Source organism: Camelus bactrianus, chromosome 3 (genome assembly GCF_048773025.1).
Source record: "Camelus bactrianus isolate YW-2024 breed Bactrian camel chromosome 3, ASM4877302v1, whole genome shotgun sequence".
NCBI classification, from domain to species: domain Eukaryota; kingdom Metazoa; phylum Chordata; class Mammalia; order Artiodactyla; family Camelidae; genus Camelus; species Camelus bactrianus.
Window position 1 is genome coordinate 55,718,090 of NC_133541.1, and position 20,794 is coordinate 55,738,883.

The 20,794-nt window shown below is 43.3% G+C and overlaps 1 protein-coding gene across 2 annotated transcripts in view; it reads left to right on the top strand.

Annotated features, from left to right (window-relative positions):
- Window positions 1-20,794, top strand: part of RASGRF2 (Ras protein specific guanine nucleotide releasing factor 2) — a 208,535-nt gene that overhangs the window by 179,841 nt on the left and 7,900 nt on the right. For both annotated transcript variants that reach the window (XM_010949238.3, XM_045512437.2), the window contains 7 exons: window positions 376-488; window positions 8,904-8,964; window positions 9,275-9,378; window positions 11,341-11,425; window positions 14,125-14,322; window positions 19,129-19,208; window positions 20,557-20,674. In XM_010949238.3, coding sequence (XP_010947540.2) covers window positions 376-488; window positions 8,904-8,964; window positions 9,275-9,378; window positions 11,341-11,425; window positions 14,125-14,322; window positions 19,129-19,208; window positions 20,557-20,674 — 759 coding nt within the window. The remainder of the gene's footprint in view (window positions 1-375; window positions 489-8,903; window positions 8,965-9,274; window positions 9,379-11,340; window positions 11,426-14,124; window positions 14,323-19,128; window positions 19,209-20,556; window positions 20,675-20,794) is intronic.

The following is a 20,794-nucleotide window of genomic DNA, read 5'->3' on the forward strand; positions in this document are numbered from 1 at the left end:
CAGTAAGTTACAACAGGGGGCACCACGGAAGCACCAAGGAAAAGCTCTTTATCCCACTGGGTCAACCAAGGAAGGCTCCCAGGAAAACGTACATCACCTCCTAGAGCTGGAGGATGAATAGAAATAGACCTGAGGAGGAGGTGCAGGATTCTGGGCTGAGGGAAGCACGTATCTCTTTGAGGAATTCTTGTCCTATTGGGAACCTGTCAGCTAGGCCCCATCCCAAACCAGTTAAGTCAGGATCTCTGAGGGGAGCCCTGGGGGCCTCACATTTTAACTTCCATGCACAGCTTCCAGAGAACTTATCACAAGAAATGTGTCATGGAGATAAACCCCTCAAAACTAAAATTTTTAAAGATCCATTTTGTTTTATAGGATTTTGAACTCAACAACGAACTAAAGATGAACGTCCTAAATTTGCTAGAAGAAGTTTTGCGAGACCCCGACCTTCTTCCCCAAGAAAGGAAAGCCACGGCGAATATCCTGAGGTAAAGGCCGCTGCAGGTGCCTGTTAGTTACCCTGGTTGATTAGTGCTCTGTTCATGGAAGATAAGATCCTGTCAGACCGGAAGGCAGTGTCTCAGACTCCCGGGGACAGCGGGGATTCTGTCCTCACTGGTGAAGAGTTACCCATTATCATCTCTTTCCTGGGGCATGTTGGGGTGACCAGGTGATATAACTTGTGTGGAATACAATCCTTCCTGTCCTTGTGGGCAGACAGTGGCTTACCGTAGAGCCAGACACCTTGAGGATCCTCTCCTGCAGCTCCAGCAGGCCTCACAGAGATGTTTTTTCCTCACGTGGGTTCTAATTGTTTATCATAAGCTCACGTTTATGAGCCGGGGTAGCAACGTTTCTATGGGAGTCCCCTGGCTTGTGGATGCACCACCATAGAGCAGCTATGCATTCTCTTTGGCCAATCTCACTGGTCCTGGACCAGTTTTACCATCAGCCTCTCAGGTGGGGATTTCCACGTCATGTAGAGTGTATAAATTTGGACCCCACTTCTATGTGACAAAGTCTTGAACTTTGGGTTTCCCACCAGAGGCTACTTCTGTCTGTCCTCACGCCCAGCATCCAAGCAGGTAACAGACGTTCTTACAGCTTCTCGAACTGATGGGTGGGTTTTCTCTAGCCTGTTCTGTGAGAGGAGGGCAGCTGTCAGCGGGGTCTGTGTGGACATCTCCGTTACAGCTTTCTCCCCGGCTCATGGCGGTATGTCTCTCCCTCTTGGGGTGGGAAGCCAGCGCCTGTCTGCCAGGGCCTGGTACTGCTTTCCCATTCTGACTTATGGTTCCCTCTTCATCTGGTTCCAGACTCTGGAAAGAACCCTTCCCTTCTTCTAAGCTTGGCTCCATTGTTTATTTGTTATCCAGAAAGCTTGTGTGTGGAGAGGGGGTCCATTGCTGCTCAGTCCACCATGTTTTTGGCAATCCCTCCCTGATGCACAGTGCCAGATTTTGGTCTGTAACATTTTAGCAATTGGCCCATAAGTCATTCTTAGCCCCATTAGCTCAGGATCATAGCCAGACCCTTCTTTGGTCTATGGGCTATTATGGGTTGAATTGTGTCCCTTTGAAAAATAGGTGGAGGTCCTAACCCTGAGTACCTCAAAATATGACCTTAAGTGGAAATAGGGCCATTGCAGTTGTAATTAGCTAAGATGAGGCCATGCTGGGGTGGGGTGGGCACCTAATCCAATATGACTGGTGTTTTTATAAGAAGATGGCCATGTGAAGGCAGAGGGAGACACAGCAGGGGCAGGGAGACACATGGAGATGGAGCAGAGATTGGAGTGACACGGCCACAAGCCACAGGCTGCTGGCAACTCACCCAAAGCTGGGGAAAAGCAAGGAAGGGTTCCTCTCCAGGTTTCAGGGGGAGCATGGCCCTGTGAACACCTTGATTTTGGACTTTGCGCCTCCAGAGCTCTAAGACGATAAATTTCTGCTGTTTTAAGCCACAGATTGTTGCACTTGTTTGGGGCAACCCTAGGAAATCCTTAAGGGTCTTCTTCACTTTTCCATCCTGTGAAAACATCTGAGTAAGCTTAGGGACTCTGTTACTATATTTATTTTCAGATTTTAAAATTGTAACTACGTTTTCAGATAAAGCCTGGTGTTGGGATGGGTGGTTCCGTGTGCGAGTGATCGCTGTTCCTCTCCTCTCCGTGTGAACAGTCGATTATGCTCATTGTATTTAAGACACTGATATTTAAAAACTACGTTCTGGAGGTGTGTCCCCCTAGGGTCATTTGACTAAATAGCTGGCAGGGAAATGAGGGTGTTCAGACTGGGAAAGGCTGTAGGGATTGGCCAATTCGAGGCACCCAGGTTGCCTGTCCCCTCCAGCACCCACACCAGACATCACCAGTCAATCCTGAGCGCTTTTCTGCTGTGCCTGTAGGTGAGCTCAGAACTCAGTTGACCGGCTCTGCTACTTCAGATGAACGTTGTATACCACCCCAGGTTTTTGTTGTTGTTGTTGTTGTTGTTGTTTGTCTTATATTGAAGTACAGTCAGTTACAATGTGTCAGTTTCTGGTGTACAGCACAATGTCCCAGTCATGCATATACATACATATATTTGTTTTCATATTCTTTTTCATTAAAGGTTATTACAAGATATTGAATACAGTTCCCTGTGCTATACAGAAGAAACTTGTTTTTTTAAAATCTATTTTTATATATAGTGGCTAACATTTGCAAATCTTTATTACTCAGCAGGCTTAAGATGTACAAATTCTTTTTGCTGAGTAAGCAATCTAAGAATTAGAGGTGTAAGGCTGATAAGGAATAGAAATTTTAGTAGGTGGTACAGTCTGGGAGTGTAGCACCTTGCAGAGTCCGATTCTAACTTTTACAGGATGTCACAGGTATAAATCTTGGCTCAGCCACTAATAGCTGTCAAGTTTCTTAAGCTAAACGTCATTTTCCTCATTTATAAAGTGGGGCTAACAATACCTACCTCACTGGGTTACTGTGAGTATTACATGATATAATATATGTAAAGAGGTTAACACAATGCCTGAAACGTAATTAGCACTCAGATTATTGTTAAGTTGGTGTTGTTAGGAAGCACTGACAGTAACTCTTGGGAAAAATAGTTTCTGCCATCGTGAAGATACAGCCCAGATAAAACCAGGCTAGATCTTAGTCAGACTCAACTTTCCTCAGGCCTCATCACCTCTTCTATAGAAAAGAGATTATAATAATGTTAATAACCTGTAATGGAATATGATCTGCAAAACTACTGAATCCCTAATGCTATACACCTGAAACTAACACAATATTGTAAATCAACTATACTTCAATTTAAAAAACTAACTTAATATTGCACAACAATATTAAGTAAATAAATGAATGAATGAATAAGTGAATGCAATTCAAAAAATATTCAGATGTACACTTTAAGTGGGTGGATTGTTTGGTATGTGAATTATATCTCAATAAGGTTGTTACCAACCCCCCACCCACTCAGTCAGTCATAACCTACTTGCTGCTATTTTTAAAAGAAAAAAGAAGTCAAAAACAAAACAAAAAAGCAATTCCACTGATGGGGTGCACCCAGCTTCCCACCCGGAATTCTAGTCCCCTGCAAAGTCTTCCCAAGTGTCCTAAAAGTCCCAAGGAATCTGTGCTCAGGAACAAACCCAGTCATTTTTCTGCCTTAGTATCTTTATTCAAGCTCACCGCCCCCAGGTCACTTGAAGGAGAGATCTTACCATTGCCATCACTGTTTCTATGGAGCATGCTGCTTGACAGTCTTGTGAAGCCACCATTTCCCTATCAAAAAGCTGAGAAAGATGCCACCTGCCCATCCCTGTGATCATCCTCACCCAACCCAGAGTCGGTTTCTCGTGAAAACAGCTCTTTCCACATCTTTCCTGTTTCCGCAGCTTTCACCATAAGAATTCAAAAGCCACGCACAGAGCCAAGCAGAGAATGGATGTTACTTTACCCTATCCATTCTCCCGTCTCTGACCATCTTTCTTCCCATGAGGCCAAAACAAAACAGAATATGTTTACCCCTAAACATATCAACCAAAGCAAACAGATACCAGTGGGCTCATTGGCCCATCACCTGAGCAGACAGCTAGACCCTGAGTCCTAGTTTGGGTCAGCTGAGTCTCTGGGGCACTGACTGATCTTCCTGACAAACCAGTAAATAGTTTTGTGCAAAAAGTGTGCAAGAAAACAACTGATATTTGATTGACGTTCTCCTGCCAAGTAATTCATTCCACCTACACTATGTTTGAGAGTCCCTGCCCCAGCACAGGAGACTGTGATTATAGGAGGGATCAGTGACACATTAATTTGGGGGAGGGGTTGATAATTTTCCATACCAGGTACTTCTGTTTATAGATATAAAATTTATGTTTTTAAAAATCATAGATTTTTAGAATGATTAGAAAGTAGAGTAGGAATTAAGACCTAGCGAGACCACCGACTGAAGGAATGTTATCATTCATGAAATCTCTTTGTGGAAAAAAAAATCATGGAGTATATGAGAAAGAAACAGAAATTGAAAGGATTATTTAACAACCCTGAAAATTATAACAATTTTCCTGTTGGTTCATTTCTTAACTTGGAAACAAACAGGGAGTTATGTTCAGCCAAAAACGGGAGCATTTAGTATTAAATGTTTCTGTGCATTTATGGACATCTGCCTTTTTAAAAATCTGTGCCCCAGCACAGGTAGTGACGGACTCAAGTAAGCCTGGAAGAAAGGAAAGCCATGCTTGAGAAAGCATAGGAAGGCAGAGCTGGCCTGGCAGGTCCCGGAAGCAACAGGAGACTGAGCCATTCACAAGGTGTGGAGGAGCAGAGTCTGAGGCAGGCCCTGCCGTGGGCCCAGGCCAGCCAGGCACAGTAGCAGGCCGGCAGCCCAGGGGGTACGGCCAGTTCAAGGACAGACGCCAGTTGCTCTTGGCTCTGTTTTTATGACTACATGATTTCCCCAAGGGAAGGAAAAATGTTCTAGTTATAGAACTTGGATAATCCCGTTTCCTTTCAAGATTTTTATCTGGTAGTTCATTAAAAATGCGCAAATATTAAACTGATCATACTTACCGATTAGTGTTGGGGAAACCTGGGATCCTGGAGTCTTCATCAAACTCTAAGGTAGTCAGCAGACTAGAAGCGAATCCATCCTCTGCTGGAATGGGACCAGAGTTAGAGAGGCCTTCACATCTGAAGGCAATATTTCTGAACATACCTCCCACTGAAGACAGGTTAGGATTGTGAGAAATTAAAAAGAAATAGCCCTGACATTTAAGATTTAATCTTCCATGTATTTAAACATATATTACATTAATACAGTCAAGTGAAAGCTCTCTGAGATGAACCATCCCCGCCTCACACAGTCTCACAGGAGTTACTTTATGATGAAGAAGCTTGATGGGTGTAGGTAGCTTGTGGCCCTGTTTGTGAATGAAAACCTCTGTCCAAGACTTTCATATTTCTAAAATACCACCCCCCTCCAGCGTTGTCTGGCTAGCTGGCTTCTGAATCAATGTGACATAATTTTTTATAGACAACTGAAGTGCCACAGAATGAAAAGAAACCATTGACTTCTTGGGTGGTCAACTGTAATGGGTTCACGTCATGAAAAGAGGACCCACAAACCTCCCACAGCCCCCAACAGCATCAGGAGACTTTTTTTTTTTTTTGAAGAAAAACTGTTTTATTCAAATTGTTTCACACAATAAACCAGCTATTCAAAAGGCCAGGGTAAATGTTTTGCTCGGTTTGTTTTTTTTTTTAACATTTTTTATTGATTTGTAATCGTTTTACAATGTTGAAGAGTAAAGGTTGCTCAGTTTAATCAACTCAGTTTACAAGAATCGAAGGAAATCCATGTGGCTGTGTTTCTGTGCAACTTTTATGTCAAACTAAGGGACTCACATGTGAAGTTTATACGTTACAGAGCAGGAATATTTTACGTGTAGGTGTTAATGCATAGCATTTACTTTGTTCAGACCCATTAGAATGTTCACACCAAAATAACCCCTTGCCGTTACTCTAAACAGTAGTCAGGGGCCAGCCACCTCTCTTACTAGTTGGATTTTGTTCACCCCCTGGCTTGAAAGTGTTTTCAAAGATAGGAAATCATCCATTCAATGTTATACTTCATAGTCACTTCTAATTTAGGTGCCAGGTGTTTTTTTGATGGCAGATCGTCCTCCTCATGGATTAAATACATCTCTAGATTGTTTGAAGCTGTTTCCTCAAGTCAGATCTACCTCAAGAATTCAAGAATTGCCATCACTGATGAACTCATGGGTGGGCATCAAATTCTGTAGCTGGCTCCTCACTAATGGTACTAAAAATCTTCCGTAAAATGACAGTGTCACTGGCATTAGAGTAGACATTTCTATAGTTATTTTTTTAACCTTGTTGGAGGTCACAGATCTCCAGAAGAATATGATGGAAGCTCTCTCCTCCCGGAAAAATGAACATCTGAATATATGCACACATTTGCATATCATTTCAAAAAAGTTCGTGGACCCCCCCCTCCAGAGTATATTTAGTGATACTGTAAAGGGTTACGAACTCTTGTCCTAAGGGAACCTTTCCAAAAGAGAGAGCATTTATTTTGATTTATAGAGTAGACTCTTTTGAAGGGAGAAAGGTTAGGTAAGTTAATGGGATCAGAAGTATCTTGGAACATTAGGGTAAGATCACTGAGGAGAGGAACATTTGATAGAAGCTAAATAACTTCTGGACCGTTTCTTTCCAAGAGTAGAATGTTGCCCAGCCTCATAAAAAAGATCTTTTCCATGGGTACACATGGTTACATGGCCACTGAGCTCTCTTTCAAGAACCTAGACTACAGTAGAAAGAATGACATGCTCTCGGGGAAGGGCCACTTTCCCCTACGTGTGATGAACGGTCTCTGGAGAAAGAGTTGTGTTTACTTATTTTCCCCTCACCTTAGTCTGCCCTTTACCATGGGATGACTTTTTCGGCTCACAAATGGTATGGCTAATTGCAGTCAAGGGGATTGCCACTCCTGTAATCTACAAGGATTCTGCTGCCTGGTAAACAGCCAAGAGCTTTTGTTAGAAAGGAGGAAGATGGAGGAGAGAGAATTGACTTTTTTGATGTGTGTTCTACGCTGGACCGTTGAAGACGTGCCTTTCATTAGCCTGCTTAAGACAAGCGAGAGCAGCTGGAAAGCACAATGGGACCAAACCCTGGGCAAGTTAGTCCATTTCTTTGAGCTTGTTTCCTCATCTATAAAATGGAGGTAATAATGCTAACTTGAAAGGGTTTTTTAATGATACAGGAGAGAGTGTGTGTCAAATGGTTAGCACATGCCTGGCGTGTAATGGGCACACTCTTAACCCACCTCTGTTGATGTTGTATTTTTGAGGGTGATAGTTTTGTTTTAACCAATTCAGAACACAATAGAACATCACATAATTACTTCCTTTTTTAGGTGGAGATTTCTTTTTATAATATTTATTTACTTGTTTATTCTTTTTCATACAATTTTTAAAGGTTACTTTCCATTTACAATTATTACAAAATACTGGCTATATTCCCCTTGCTGTACAATACATCCTTGATCCTGTCTTACACCTAATAGTTTGTACCTCCCACTCCCCACCTGTCTAGTGCCCCTCCCCTGCCACTGTTAACCACTAGTTTGTTCTTTATATCTGTGAATCTGTTTTTTTGTTTGTTTGTTTTATTCATTAGTTTGTTGTGTTTTTTAGATTCCACATATAAGTGATATCATGCAGTATTTGTCTTTCTCTTTCACTTAGCACAGTGCCCTCCAAGTCCAACCATGTTGCTGCAATGGCAAAATTTTGTTCTTTTTTATGGCTAAGTAGTATTCCAGTGTGTGTGTTTGTGTGTGTGTGTATATAGAAAACATCTTCTTTATCCATTCATCTGTTGATGAACACTTATGTTGCTTCCATATCTTGGCAATTATAAATAATGCTGCTAGGAACATTGGGGTGTGTGTATCTTTTCAAATTTTTGGTTTTATTTCAGATATACACCCAGGAGTGAAACTGCTGAGTCATTATTTTTAAAAAACTAATGTCTTCCAGCATAGAGGCTACATGGTTGGGCACTGTTTAAATATTTTAATACCTTTAATATGTGATTATGCCTTCATTTTGGGAAACTTAAAATGCTTGGCCCAGCTGGCAAGCTCTATAGTCAGGATAATCCTCCTGGACTCTGAACCTCTGTTGGACATGAAGTATCACTCCCACTGTGAAAACAGCATCCACTTTAACTTATGTATTTATTCATTTGTCACTGATCAAAAAAAGTATTTATTGAGAGCTGAGTGACACTGAGTGTGGGGATACAGTACCAAATGTGTCTCAGGAAAGTCCCTCTGGGAAGCAGAGGGGTCACGTTTACCTGCTGGCTTCTACCGTCATTTGAACTCCTGCTACCTAGGAACTCCCCTGAGCTTCTGGTCTACATATGTGTGGGGAGGGCAGCTCTGCATCTTCTTCTCAGCAACAGCAGGGAAAGGCTGGGTGGGGGCTTGAGGAGCGGGGATGGGGCACTCGGCCTGTTAGAGACCTTGACTGATAGCAGTGCAGGGCACCCGAATTCATGGCATAGATCCTCGCAGCCACGCAAAGCACCAGCTAACCCTCAGCCTCACTTTCCTGGTGGTGTTTTATTTACAACCTTGTATGTAACAGGTAGGCTCCTTGTTAGAAGTCAGCTCTACTGATGATCCTTCTGCGCCTTTAACGTGTGTTTTTCCGTTTCCCCCACCCCCTGTCTGCAGCTCACGTCTCCACAGCCTCACAGACCCAAACCCTCCGACTTTCCACCCAGGGAAAACTGAACTGCACCTTGTCATTCAATTCCTGGCATGCCTATTTTCCTCTCATGGAGGATATGTGGACTTTTTTTCTAGGGCCCTTTCACAAGATGACCAAGATGACATCCACCTAAAACTAGAGGATATAATTCAACTGGTAAGTGCAGCCATGGTCTTCTCCAGCACGGTTGTATGCAAAACTTACCTCTCAAAGGCAAGCACTGTGCCGATGACTGATAACTGGGTTCTGGACAGCATATTCTGTGGATGAAACTGTGAGATGAACCCGACGTGGCCTGGAGTTTCGCGGTGGGTCTGTGCTGTCAGCGTTGGCTGCTGTTTTTGAACTTTCTGCCCTTTCTGTCATTGCTGGAATCTGTGATGGACTCTGTCCTCCAGCAGCTGCAGTGACCTTCTGGGCACCTCGCTTCCAGGTGTGTTTCAGTCCCTGCCCTCATCTCTTGCAGGCGGACTGTCCGAAGGCTGAGTGCTTTGAGACCCTGTCAGCCATGGAGCTGGCCGAGCAGATCACCCTCCTGGACCACATCGTTTTCAGAAGCATTCCCTACGAGTGAGTGCTGCCCTCGGGCGGGACCTGCTGGCTTACAGTTGACATATTCCTAAGCTGGTGTGTGTGCACAGAGGTGTGAGTCTTAATCTTGTGATGGTTTGGCCTCACTTGAATGTCTTTTGGTTCCAGTTTATGTTGGAAATATTGGAGACTCTCAAGGTGGTCACTCCTGTGTTTCTGTACGTACTGCTGTTCCCATAGAATGTGAATTTCTCTGTGTTCTCACATCCTTGTGTCACAGAAAGCTCCATACAGCCTAAAATTATTTGGGAAATTGTTAAAAATGTACATTCCTAGGTACCCCTCCTCAGAGATGCTGATTCCAGTAGGTTTGAGGTCCAGGAAACTTCATTTGCAACAGGAATGCCAGATAATTCTGTATGGTCGAAGACTACACTTTAAGAAACCCTGATATTGGATAAATGCTATAAATTCTGCTGCAATTTTTTACCCACTTCCATTAATCAGCAAATGTGGCTGATCTTCGAGACTCCATGGCAATGTAGACTCCCCACACAGTCCCTTGTACAGAGTACACATGAAGCAAGTGTACGCTGAGTGAGCCCTGTCACATAATGAGCCTCTGTCACTGCTGCCTTTTAACTGCCTCATGTGTAGAGTAAGGGAACCCTTTAAGCCCCGTCCTTCTGTCATAATCAGCACCTCCACAAACAAGGCCTTCGTTTGGACAAATAACAACCATTGGCACAAGTCCTCTGTGAAACAGTAACTAAATGGAAGGTACAGGAGGGGCTGGGCAAGACATATGAGTGTGGTCCGTGTCGCATGTAGAGGAGAGGACATCGTGATGATGGAGGCTCAGGCGAAGTGGGGTGGGTGATCAGAGCTACAGCCATGTCCGAGAGATGTAGGGGCGGGGCCAGAGGATGCTCCTCTACTGCAGACTTCTATGCATTTTATCTTCTTTCCCTCCCCCTCTTTCCATACTGATAGACCTATCCAAGAACATGAGAGGGAAAAAAGGCGTGTAGCCCCTTGGCTGTGGGAATGAACCCAGTGAATACTGATGACTTGAGTTAGGGATCACTGCCTCTTCCCCCACCTCCTGACTACCCACTAGTGCAGTGTGGGTTCGGGAGGGAGGAGAGCATGGCCTCTGAGGAGGAGGAGAAAGAGCAAAGCCTGAACCTCTGTGGTTGCCCTTGGTGTGGTCTCTTCCCAGGACCCCTCTCACCTCTGCTCCTCATCCCCTCTGCGCTGCTGTGAACGTGTGCCAGTTATTTTCATCCGTGGAACTAGCTCACCTTTATGTCCAGTGGCCTTGCAGGTTGGGAACAGTACCCCAGCCTGATGGTCCATTGCTTGCTGTGATCTGGTGACCTGCTCATGAGTGAAATGAAGGAGCAGGGATGTTATTCGGAAGACAGACCTTCCACCAGGCTGAGCTCCCACCACTGTAACTGCCTTCGTCACATGAATGGGCTGTAAAGTGCTAATGACCGCGTTTGTCCATTTGGTCCTTACCATGTGTACTGCTCCGGGCTCTGGGGAGAACAAAGGAAAGTCCCTGCCCATGGAATTGACATTCTCCTGGAAAATGTCAGAACAAAGTGGAGGAAAACATGCTGTTCTTGATTAACATTTTTGGTAGTGATGGATTTTTCAAGCCTTCTGCTAAGGCTTAAGAATTTTTTGAGCTGACCCAGGGAAAATAGTCTTAGTTTCTGAGACAGTACCTAACCTCTTTATTCCTCTTGTCATTGTTTTCCAGTTTCAGCGAAGCCTTTATAATGATGCTAATAGGGACAAAGTTCCAAACATTTGTAAGAGAAAGCTGAAAACTGAAAAATCTTTTTCTTCTTGGCATCAAGTGGTGAAATGCTAGAATTGAGTTAAAATTCGTTTGAGAAGATTGGCAGCAGTAGGTGCTGGGCAATGTCAAGTTTCATAGACACCACTGAAAAAACTTAATTGATTTTGTGTTTTGTTTTGAACTTTCAGAGAATTTCTGGGGCAGGGGTGGATGAAGCTGGATAAAAATGAAAGAACACCTTACATTATGAAAACCAGCCAACACTTCAATGATGTGAGTAACCATAGAAATGAAGCCTTGGGTGGGCCATGTTACAGGAAGGTAAATATGAGGGTCTTCAGACTCCTTCTCTAATTAAAAGAAGTCTGCCACCCACTTTTTAAACAAAACTGGTAAAATGTTTAAAAAAAAAAAAAAAAGCTTAAATCTCCTGTAAGAGCTCACAGTGATGTAATGGTGTCCAATTACCTTTCAGACGTAAGAGGTACGCAAGTCTGGGCAGTGCTCAGTAGCACATAGTTAACTGCTATTGTTTTTATCATGATCATTATTTCTTCATGGTCATAGATTGACTGGTTCCAAGGGCACATGTGTCACTGGCCCCTGCTGGTGCTGGTGCTGGTCAGGTTGGGTTGGTACAGTTCCTGCTCATCACTACTGAACGTTCAGCACACATGCATTCCCGGGTTGGAAGGGAACCTCGCTGAGCAGTCACAGTGCTGCTGTGGCTGTGTGCAGCCGGACCAGCTGCCAGTCCATCTCTCCCTCTGCTTTCCTCCAGCTGTTACGCCCTCCAACTCCCTGTTGGAGCTCTTCTAGTGGTCTTAGTCTTGCGTTGGAACCAAAGATGTTGGAATGTTCAGGCCTATCCAGGAAAGTTCCCTTTCGTGTTCTACTGAACCACAGTAAAAGGAATGATGATGTTTCTCTTTTAAAAAAAGACTGCCAGGAATCCTGTAGGTAAATTAATGTCATCCAGAATCAAAGTACGAAACAAGGTGTCAATTCCCAAGACCATGCTTTGCACAAAGTGCATGTAGAGTGGTTGTTACCACATAATGAGCATCAATGCCACTGCCTCCTAAGGGATGGGACACTTGACCAGCTAGGCCCCTCTCTGAGAAGCAGAGCCCCTGCTGTGGACCATATGCCCTTTTTTTTGGCCTGTGCTGTACTTACACTTGGGCCGTAATAGACACTCGAATCAGAAGTTCAATCCCAGGCTCCAGACCCATAGTCCCTCCTTGCATGGCCATCTGCACTGTGTCCAGGTTGCAAGTGGAAGGCGTCGTCATCGCCTCTCACACCTGCCAAGCCTGCTTCTTCAGCTTGTTCTCTGTTCTTGGTCTCGAGTAATGGCCTCACCATTCACTCACTTGCCCAAGTGTTGAATCTAGAGGTCGTCTTTGACTCTTTCTTATTCCTTCCGCCCTCACCCCACAATATTTTAGTAAACCCTGAATCTACATATGTCTCAGATCCTTCTTTTCCCCTACTTTCCCACAGCCATAACCTTGATTTGACCTTCATCTTTTTCTCCAAGAGCTCCTAACTCACTTTCCTCCTCACCCCTATCTCACTGCCCCCAACCCATTCTTCACACAGTGTCACGGACATAACTTCTCTCAAAGGCCAATCTAATTCTATCACTTTCTTTGACAAAATTTTGTCAGTGGCTTTCCCTCCTCTTCATGATACAGCCCCAGATGCTCAGCCTGACCTTGAGAGCCCTGCTCGCCTGTCATCCTTGTCTCTCCCGACCCCTGTGCTCCTCAGATGGCTGCCAGGTCCCCCATGCCTTCCACCCTGTCCCTCTGCACATGCCCTTCTGCTTTGATGGAGAGCAGTGGCTAGCTCCTACTCATCCTCTAGGGTTCCGTGCAGGCACAACTCTTTCCAGAAGCTCCTCTGTACTAGGCCCCTTGCTACCTCCATTTCTCACACTCCTCTCCAAACAGCCCTAGCTTTGCATTTCACTGGGTGAGATTTACTTATTTATGTTTGCCTCCCTCACCTTCCCGCCTAACTGGGCTCAGTGCCTCAAGGTCAGGGAGCCTGATTTATTTATTTCTGCTATTCCCACAACCCAAAAGAATGCCTGGTCCGTACGAGGTGCTCGGTACAAAATTATTTCTTTAATGATTTTGCACCATGATAATTCCAAGACCCTGTGAGATTGAAAATACCTATGGACTTATCATAGAATGGGTGCCCTCATCAGATTTAGTGTATGGATGTGAGATTCTGGACTCCATATTCCCTTTGTTAGTAATCAATTCTCTTCTATCTTTTTCCTTTCCATATTCTAAGTGTTCAGCTTTCTCAAGCTGCCTCTTTTTCTCTTGGCTTTAACAAGTAGAATTACAGTACTTACCCTGAAAAGTATATGTCCTTTTAACTGCTGGTGGAAAAAAAAAAAACTCAGCAAAATAAGAAGGTGAAAATATTTTCTCTTTTCCTGCACTCAGTTGTTTCTGGTTTGAGAATTGATAGGTTAGAGTTTGATTTGATTGGGGGTTTCTCTGTGATAACCCAGCCTTCCTAGAGTAAATATTCCCACACTGTGGGACCCAAGGAACATGGGGAGAGGCCCCAAGAAGTGAAACCCCTGACCTGCAAAGGTTGCTGTTCCTTAAGAGTTAGTTCATTCTGTTCCACTCTGTCAATAATTATTGGAAATAACTCCTTTATCAAAGTTACTGATGAACAAAATCACCTCTTCTCCAAGCAAGTTAATTCCAAACAGCCCCTCTCTTCACTCTGAGGATGAACAGGTGTTTGTGAGTGTGTTTTGGTTATTGTTATTATTATAGACTTAAGTCTTGACAGAAAGTTATTATCTAAAATGGGCTCTGATCCCCACATGCCTCGACCCCTGCTTCCCTGATGTTTCTCTAGGTAATTCAGGTATTTTGCCTGCATGTGTCGCTTTGGCTCTTAGCTGGCCTCTCTCGGCTTTTCCGTTGTCTCAGATGAGTAACCTGGTGGCCTCCCAGATAATGAATTACGCCGATGTCAGCTCCCGAGCCAACGCGATTGAGAAGTGGGTGGCGGTGGCGGACATCTGCCGATGCCTGCACAACTACAACGGCGTGCTGGAGATCACCTCAGCCTTAAACAGAAGTGCCATCTACCGGCTGAAGAAAACCTGGGCCAAGGTGTCCAAGCAGGTGAGTGTCAGCGTGCGACACCTCCCGCTGCTGTGAGGAGGAGTGGCCCGGAGACCTGAGCCAAGATAAATATTACTAATGAGGAAATAATTAATCAAAATGAGCAGCTCTGTTGCCAAAGAAAGGTGCCAGCCTGGGTACTGACTGTGTTCTTACCACTTAATTGACTCCACTCATGTGCATTTCTAAGTGGTTAATTTAGAAAAGAAAATACAAACCAAAACATTCATTATAACATATTTGGGGCAACTTCAAACAATGTGGCTAACACTCGGGAGCTGTTCCCTGAGTTACTTAGAGAGGGCACACTGATTCCAAGTGAACACGGTGATGTTTGGAGAATCTACTCTTTCTTCCTCAAAGTAAAGATACAGACGCCTTAGGGACAAAAACCAGGGACAGAGGGCCTCCATATTCACCTTTTTCTTTGTCATTCATGTAGCTGAGTTTTTGCCTAATGACTTGGGATGTGAAGAAATGTAACTTTCTTAATTTTCTTTTAACTGGACTGAGCGTGTTCATGCTTACTGTTTTCATTCATATAACTTCAAGATTCAAGTGACATCACAGTTTTCCCCGCTCTTCCTTCCTGGTTTCCCCCAGGTGTTTGTGGGTGTTGGGGAGGGCTTCTCCAGATCATCAGAGGCTGTGTGCACTCACTGGCCTCTTGTAGGCTTTGGCTGATGGGTCATTGGGTGCAAACGCTGTGAGCTGACCGTGCCTGGTGTTCAAATGGTGGACCTACCCTTCCAGGAACATGATGTGGTTATTGCATCCAGGGAGCTTGGCTGACCTCCCCTCCCCTTCAGTTCTCAGTGTATTACCTCGACGACAGGCTGCCCTGCCCCTTGGTGATCCCTAGTGGGTGGGCTAACTCTGCATCACTAGGTAACTACCTTGGCCCTCTCACAGGGTGTTGGGGGAATTTTCTAGGCTCCTCCATGTCCCATGGGTGCCAGAGGCCAGGAGGGTCTATGCCAGGCCCCCTCTGTGTATCCTTCTTCCACAGGCCACTGTGTGACCACCCACAGTTGGGGAAGGGCACCTTCAGGGTGCCCACCCCCAGGGTTTCAGGCAGGAAGAAGAGCATGTATTCTGTTGGCAATTCCTCAGAACTACCTGGTTTCTGTTGCCCCTTCTGAGGGTGTAAGCCCCCCTCAGAAGCACTACTTCTTACAGTATTCTATCTTCTTTTCTCTCCCCAAGCCTTTTAAATTCTTCCCTATGTAGCAAGAAGCCCAGCCGAAGTCATATCTTTTATCCTCCTCTAATTCCTTAGTAAAACTAGAGTGCTCTAAGAATCCCAGATTTGGCCCTTAGAACCAGCAAACTCTTCTTCTGTGAATGAAGCCTATAAGCCTATAAGCCTAAGCCTTGCAAATAAAAGCCACAGCTTTTATAAAAGTTGTTTTTTTAAAAAAACTTTTAATGTCGAGATCATTGTAGATTCATACGCCATTCTGAGAAAGAGTAGGTATCTCCTACACCAATGGTAACATTTTGCATTAACTACCGACAGTGCCACAACCACAAAGTTAGCCATTGGTACTGTCTACCGACCTTATTCACATTTCATCCGTTTTACATGTTTTCATTTGTGTGTGAGTGTGTGTGTGTGTGTTTTGTTTTATGCACTTTTATTACAGGGGTAGATTCATGGGACCACTACCCCAGTCAAGATACAGAACAGTTCTGTCACCAGGATCACTCCTGCCACACTTTTATAGTCACAGCCACCTCCCTCCCTCCCCCTTCCTAAGTCCTGGCAACCACAAATGTGTTTTCCATCTCTATAATTTTGTAATTTCAAGAACATTCTATTAATGGGATCATACAGTATATAGTATTTTGAGATTGCCTTTTTTTAAACTCAGCATAACTCCTTTGAGAGCCATTCAAGTTGTTACATGTGTAAATACTTAGTTCCTTTCTATTGCTGAGTAGTACTCATGTTATAAATATATGACATTTTGTTTAACCATTCACCCCTTGAAGAACAGCTGGGTTATTTTCAGAGTTAGCTATTATAAATAAAACTGCTCTGAACATTTATGTATAGGTTTCGTGTGGCTGTACGTTTTCATTTCTCTGGGATAAATGCCTAAGAGTGCAATTGCTGGTCACATGGTAACTATCTGTTTAGTTTTATAAGAAACTGCCAAACTCTCACCCAGACAGCCTGTACCACTTTGCATTCCTGTCAGCAATGTATGAGTGAACAGGTTCTCTGCATTCTTGTCAGCATTTGGTGTTATCTCTGTTTTTTATTTTACCCACTTTGATATTTCATCATTGTTCTAATTTGCATTTCCTAATGGCTAATGCTGCTAAACATTGTTTCATGTGCTTGTTTGCATCTGTACATCCTGTTCAGAGAAATGTCTGCTTATGTATTCAGCTCATCTTTAATTGGATTATTTGTTTTATTTACCATGGAGAATTGAGTGTTCTTTCTATATTCCTCTCACTTTATTCTTCTGTTTCAAAATTATTTTAGCTACTCTAGGTGTTGTGACTTTCCATATGAATTTTAGAATAAAAACTATGTCTAAAGAACTTTACTGAGATTTCCATTGGAATTTCATTCAACCAATCAATTTAGGAAGCATTGACATCTTTTCTGTATTGAGTCTTCCAGTCCAGAAACACTGTATTTCTCTCCATATCTTTAGGTTTTCTTTATTTCTTAAATCAGCATTTTGAAATCATCAACATAAAAGTTCTGTATGTTTCCTTAGATTTATGCCTAAATATTTCCTTTTCTTTGGAGATATTTTAAAGGTTATTGTGGTTTTAATTTTGGTTTCCACACTTTCATTGTTAGTATATACAAAGGTGATTGCTTTTTGTGTCTTGTATCCACAACCAAGCTGAGCTCACTCATTAGTCCTAGAAGAATTTTTCTGTAGATTCCTTGGGATTTTCTACATAGACAGTTATGTCACTTGTAAATAAGAACAATCTTCTTTCTTTCTTTCTAATTTATATACCTTTCATTTCCTTTTCTTGCCTTGTTGTTCTGGCTAGACTTTCCAATGCTATGTTGAATAAGATGGTGAGGAAAGGACATTCTAAGTTTGTTCTTGATCTTGGGGGGAAAGCTTTCCGTTTTCACCATTAAGGATGGTATCACCTGTAGGTTTTTTGTAAGTACTTTTTATAAAATTGAGGAAGCAACCCTCTCTTCCTAGTTTTTTGAGAGATTTTATAATGAATGGGTATTGGAATTCCATTTTAAAAATGAGCTTCAAGCAGCTATATCAGCATCCAAAAGCTGAACACTGACCCCTTTGTTGTGGCTGGTGTTGCCTCCCTGTGAGGCAGTGGTGGCCTCAGCCATTGGGCACTGGATGCAAAGACCGTATTATCCTGTCACACGCATGTCACACTCCATCAGGGTCAGTAAGTCACTCCTCTGCCATCTCTTTTCTTCTTCTCATTTCTTTTTTCCTCTGAGGTTGGCACCAAGAGATTCTTCAATCCTCTTTAACAAAATGTTAGTCCTTCCCTGTGGTTGACTTAAATGATATTCATGTCTTTGACAGGATGCAGGTTTAGGGATAACTGAACTGACTATGGAATAGAGATGATAAGACTAATATTGAAGTTATTTTTTCAAATTTGAATACATTACCTGTAGAGGCATTCAGCAGAATACGCCAGTGCAGTCAGGTCTGTGGGTCACTCACAGAGGCTCTAGCACGGGTGCTGGACTGTGCTGCAGGGTCCGGTGCCTCAGCCCGGTCACGGGAGGTAGGTCCTGGTTGCAGATATGCCCTACTTCAGACACTTTTGTTGATTCCATCTGCTCTGTAGCTGTCTTCTCTCCAGCTCCGAGCCCAGTCTGGGAGACATCCAGAATGCCCAGTAGGATATGTTCCCTGGAGCCCGCCACATTTGGTCTGTGACTGTAGGACAGACTATTTCTTCAGCTTCTCTGATGCCAAGGGCCAGCCCAGCACCAGGCAGGAAGACCTCTTGACCTCATTCCATTCCCCTCAACCCTCCGCTTCTGCCCAAGCCCTGCTGGCCGTCTTCTCCTAGAGCCCTCAGGAACCAGGAGGGGGAAGGTGGCCCTTTGAGTTGCCCTGAAAGCTCTCCTGAAGCCGTGCTGCCCCCCTCCAAACTGAGACAGAGTCGGCTGAGGAGCCTCAGCCTGAGCTTCCTTCCAGGTGCCTCTCCCAGCCGAGATGCCTGGCTGTGGGTGTTACCGGCAGGGGGCCATCATCTCTGACGGCCACCCTCCCATTCTCCCAGGTACGTGGAAGAAACTCCAGACCAACATCAACAACAATTTTATTTTATTTCTTGGTCATTATCAGTTACACTTTTCTAACAAAGGAAAGGATTTGGACTGGAGGGTATTGGTCCATCCATAGCCAAGCAACCTAGTGTGTGCTTTGATGACGTGGAAATTAACAGTCAAAAAGATTCCACATGGAAACTCCCTGACACGAGATCTCTCCTTTAAGATTCCCTGTTCAACGTGTGCTTTTCAGTTCTTTAAGTTCCTGAGTTTCCTGTGCAGTACAGTTTTTCCTTTCTACACATTTTCTCTCTTTTTGGCTAAATGAATAGTATAGTCCCTTTTTCTTCTCCGCATGTTCTTCTTTCCCTTTTTAAACGTAAAATTTAAACATAATGACCCATCTCTGTATTTTGAAAATCATATCACATCACAGTAGTCTGACAGAGGTATCAGTACCTGCCACTGTAGAAGAGAAGTGAGCATCTTTTGGTAACTCACCACCTTATCAAACCATAGGAGTATTTTTGTGACATTCTAAGTTATTTGTTTCTTTCTAGACAAAAGCTCTAATGGACAAGCTTCAGAAGACTGTTTCATCTGAAGGAAGATTTAAAAATCTCAGAGAAACCCTTAAAAAGTATGTCTATCTTAATTATTAAATTATTCCTAATTCAGAAATACATTCATATAATTTTATTGTGTACAAGTAGTTGCCTACCTCCTGCTTTGCTTTGAAAAGAAAAAACAGATGGGCAACCACTCCCATCATCTAGATATTTTTCTGATTTTCCTTTTCATTTGGCATGTAATGGATATACTCATGGTCTCAGAGCATTCTGAATAAAAAGAAGGTGTCACCACAGTAAATCAAGCCATCTTGTACTATAAAAAGTTTCTTGATTTGGTATTTCCTAATCTAAACACAGTGATTTCCTGTGATTTTTTAATTTAAATATTCTAATACCTATTGATTATTGACATTTATTTTTGGCCTTTTATTGCTGGATTATTCTCTCTTTCTACAGACACACAGACACACACACACACACACAGACAGAGAGAGAGAATAGAATCTATTCTCCTGCCACTTGTTTTCTTATGATCTACTGCACATACTTGGCTTCCTCTAGAAAATACTTCCCTATGATGCCCTGAGTGAAAGAAAGACTCATAGTAACAACAACAACAATAGTACAAGGACTATTCACTGAATATTTGCTAAATGACAGGCCTCATGCTAAGTGCTTGATGTGTCTTATTTAAGCCTCATAACAAACGAAAACAATCAGTTTTATTGTCTCCATTTTACAGACGAGGAAACTGTGGTTCAGAGTTTGCCCAGCATCATTTAGTATAAGTGGTCAAACTGGGACTCAAACCCAGTTCGCCATGGATCAAAAAGCCATGTTCTCAGTCTCTAGACTCTTTGAGACCAAGTGCATCCCCCTTCCAAAAAAAACAAAGGAAGTCTCACTTTAGTGTACAGATGTGATATTAATTAAGTCTATGCCTTCTAAAACATTTAAATATTAACTGAAACAGAAAACAAGTTTTACAAGTTCTAATCACGTTGATTTTTCCACCTACTTCTTTAAGGTTGAATGTTTGCACTTTAATGAGGTGAGGGCGTAGGGGTTTCCTACATGCTTTCATCCCTCGGGGAAGTGTGGTCAATTTACAACTACTGCAGACAAACACTGCAAGCGAATGCCGCTAGCAAACATTTTGTTTTTGTCTATGAGACATCCTGTTGTTTGAAATGCCATTGTCTCAAACACATAGTCAAGCATGGGCTGTAATTTTGTATCATATTCTATTGCGAGACATATTTAAAACTCTGCGTATTGTGAACATGCTTCTGAAAATGGAACTGAAAGACTTCATTCTTCCTGATGGGAGCAGCCCAGTGGCTTCCTGTTTAAACTGGGGAGGTAAGTCGACATTTGGGTGAATGTAGGTAAGAACAGTGCCTCTTGATTTTGCAGTTGTAACCCCCCTGCCGTTCCTTATCTGGGGATGTACCTGACAGACCTGGCATTTATTGAAGAAGGAACACCAAACTTTACCGAGGAAGGCCTTGTCAATTTCTCCAAGATGAGAATGGTAGGTGAAAATTTCATAATCAGCCTGTTTCAATGACTTCAGTGGCTTATAAAGAAGAGGCTGCATCATGGAAGTCCCTGTTTGCTTTTTAATCTTGAGGTGGAAGAGGTGGTGGACACT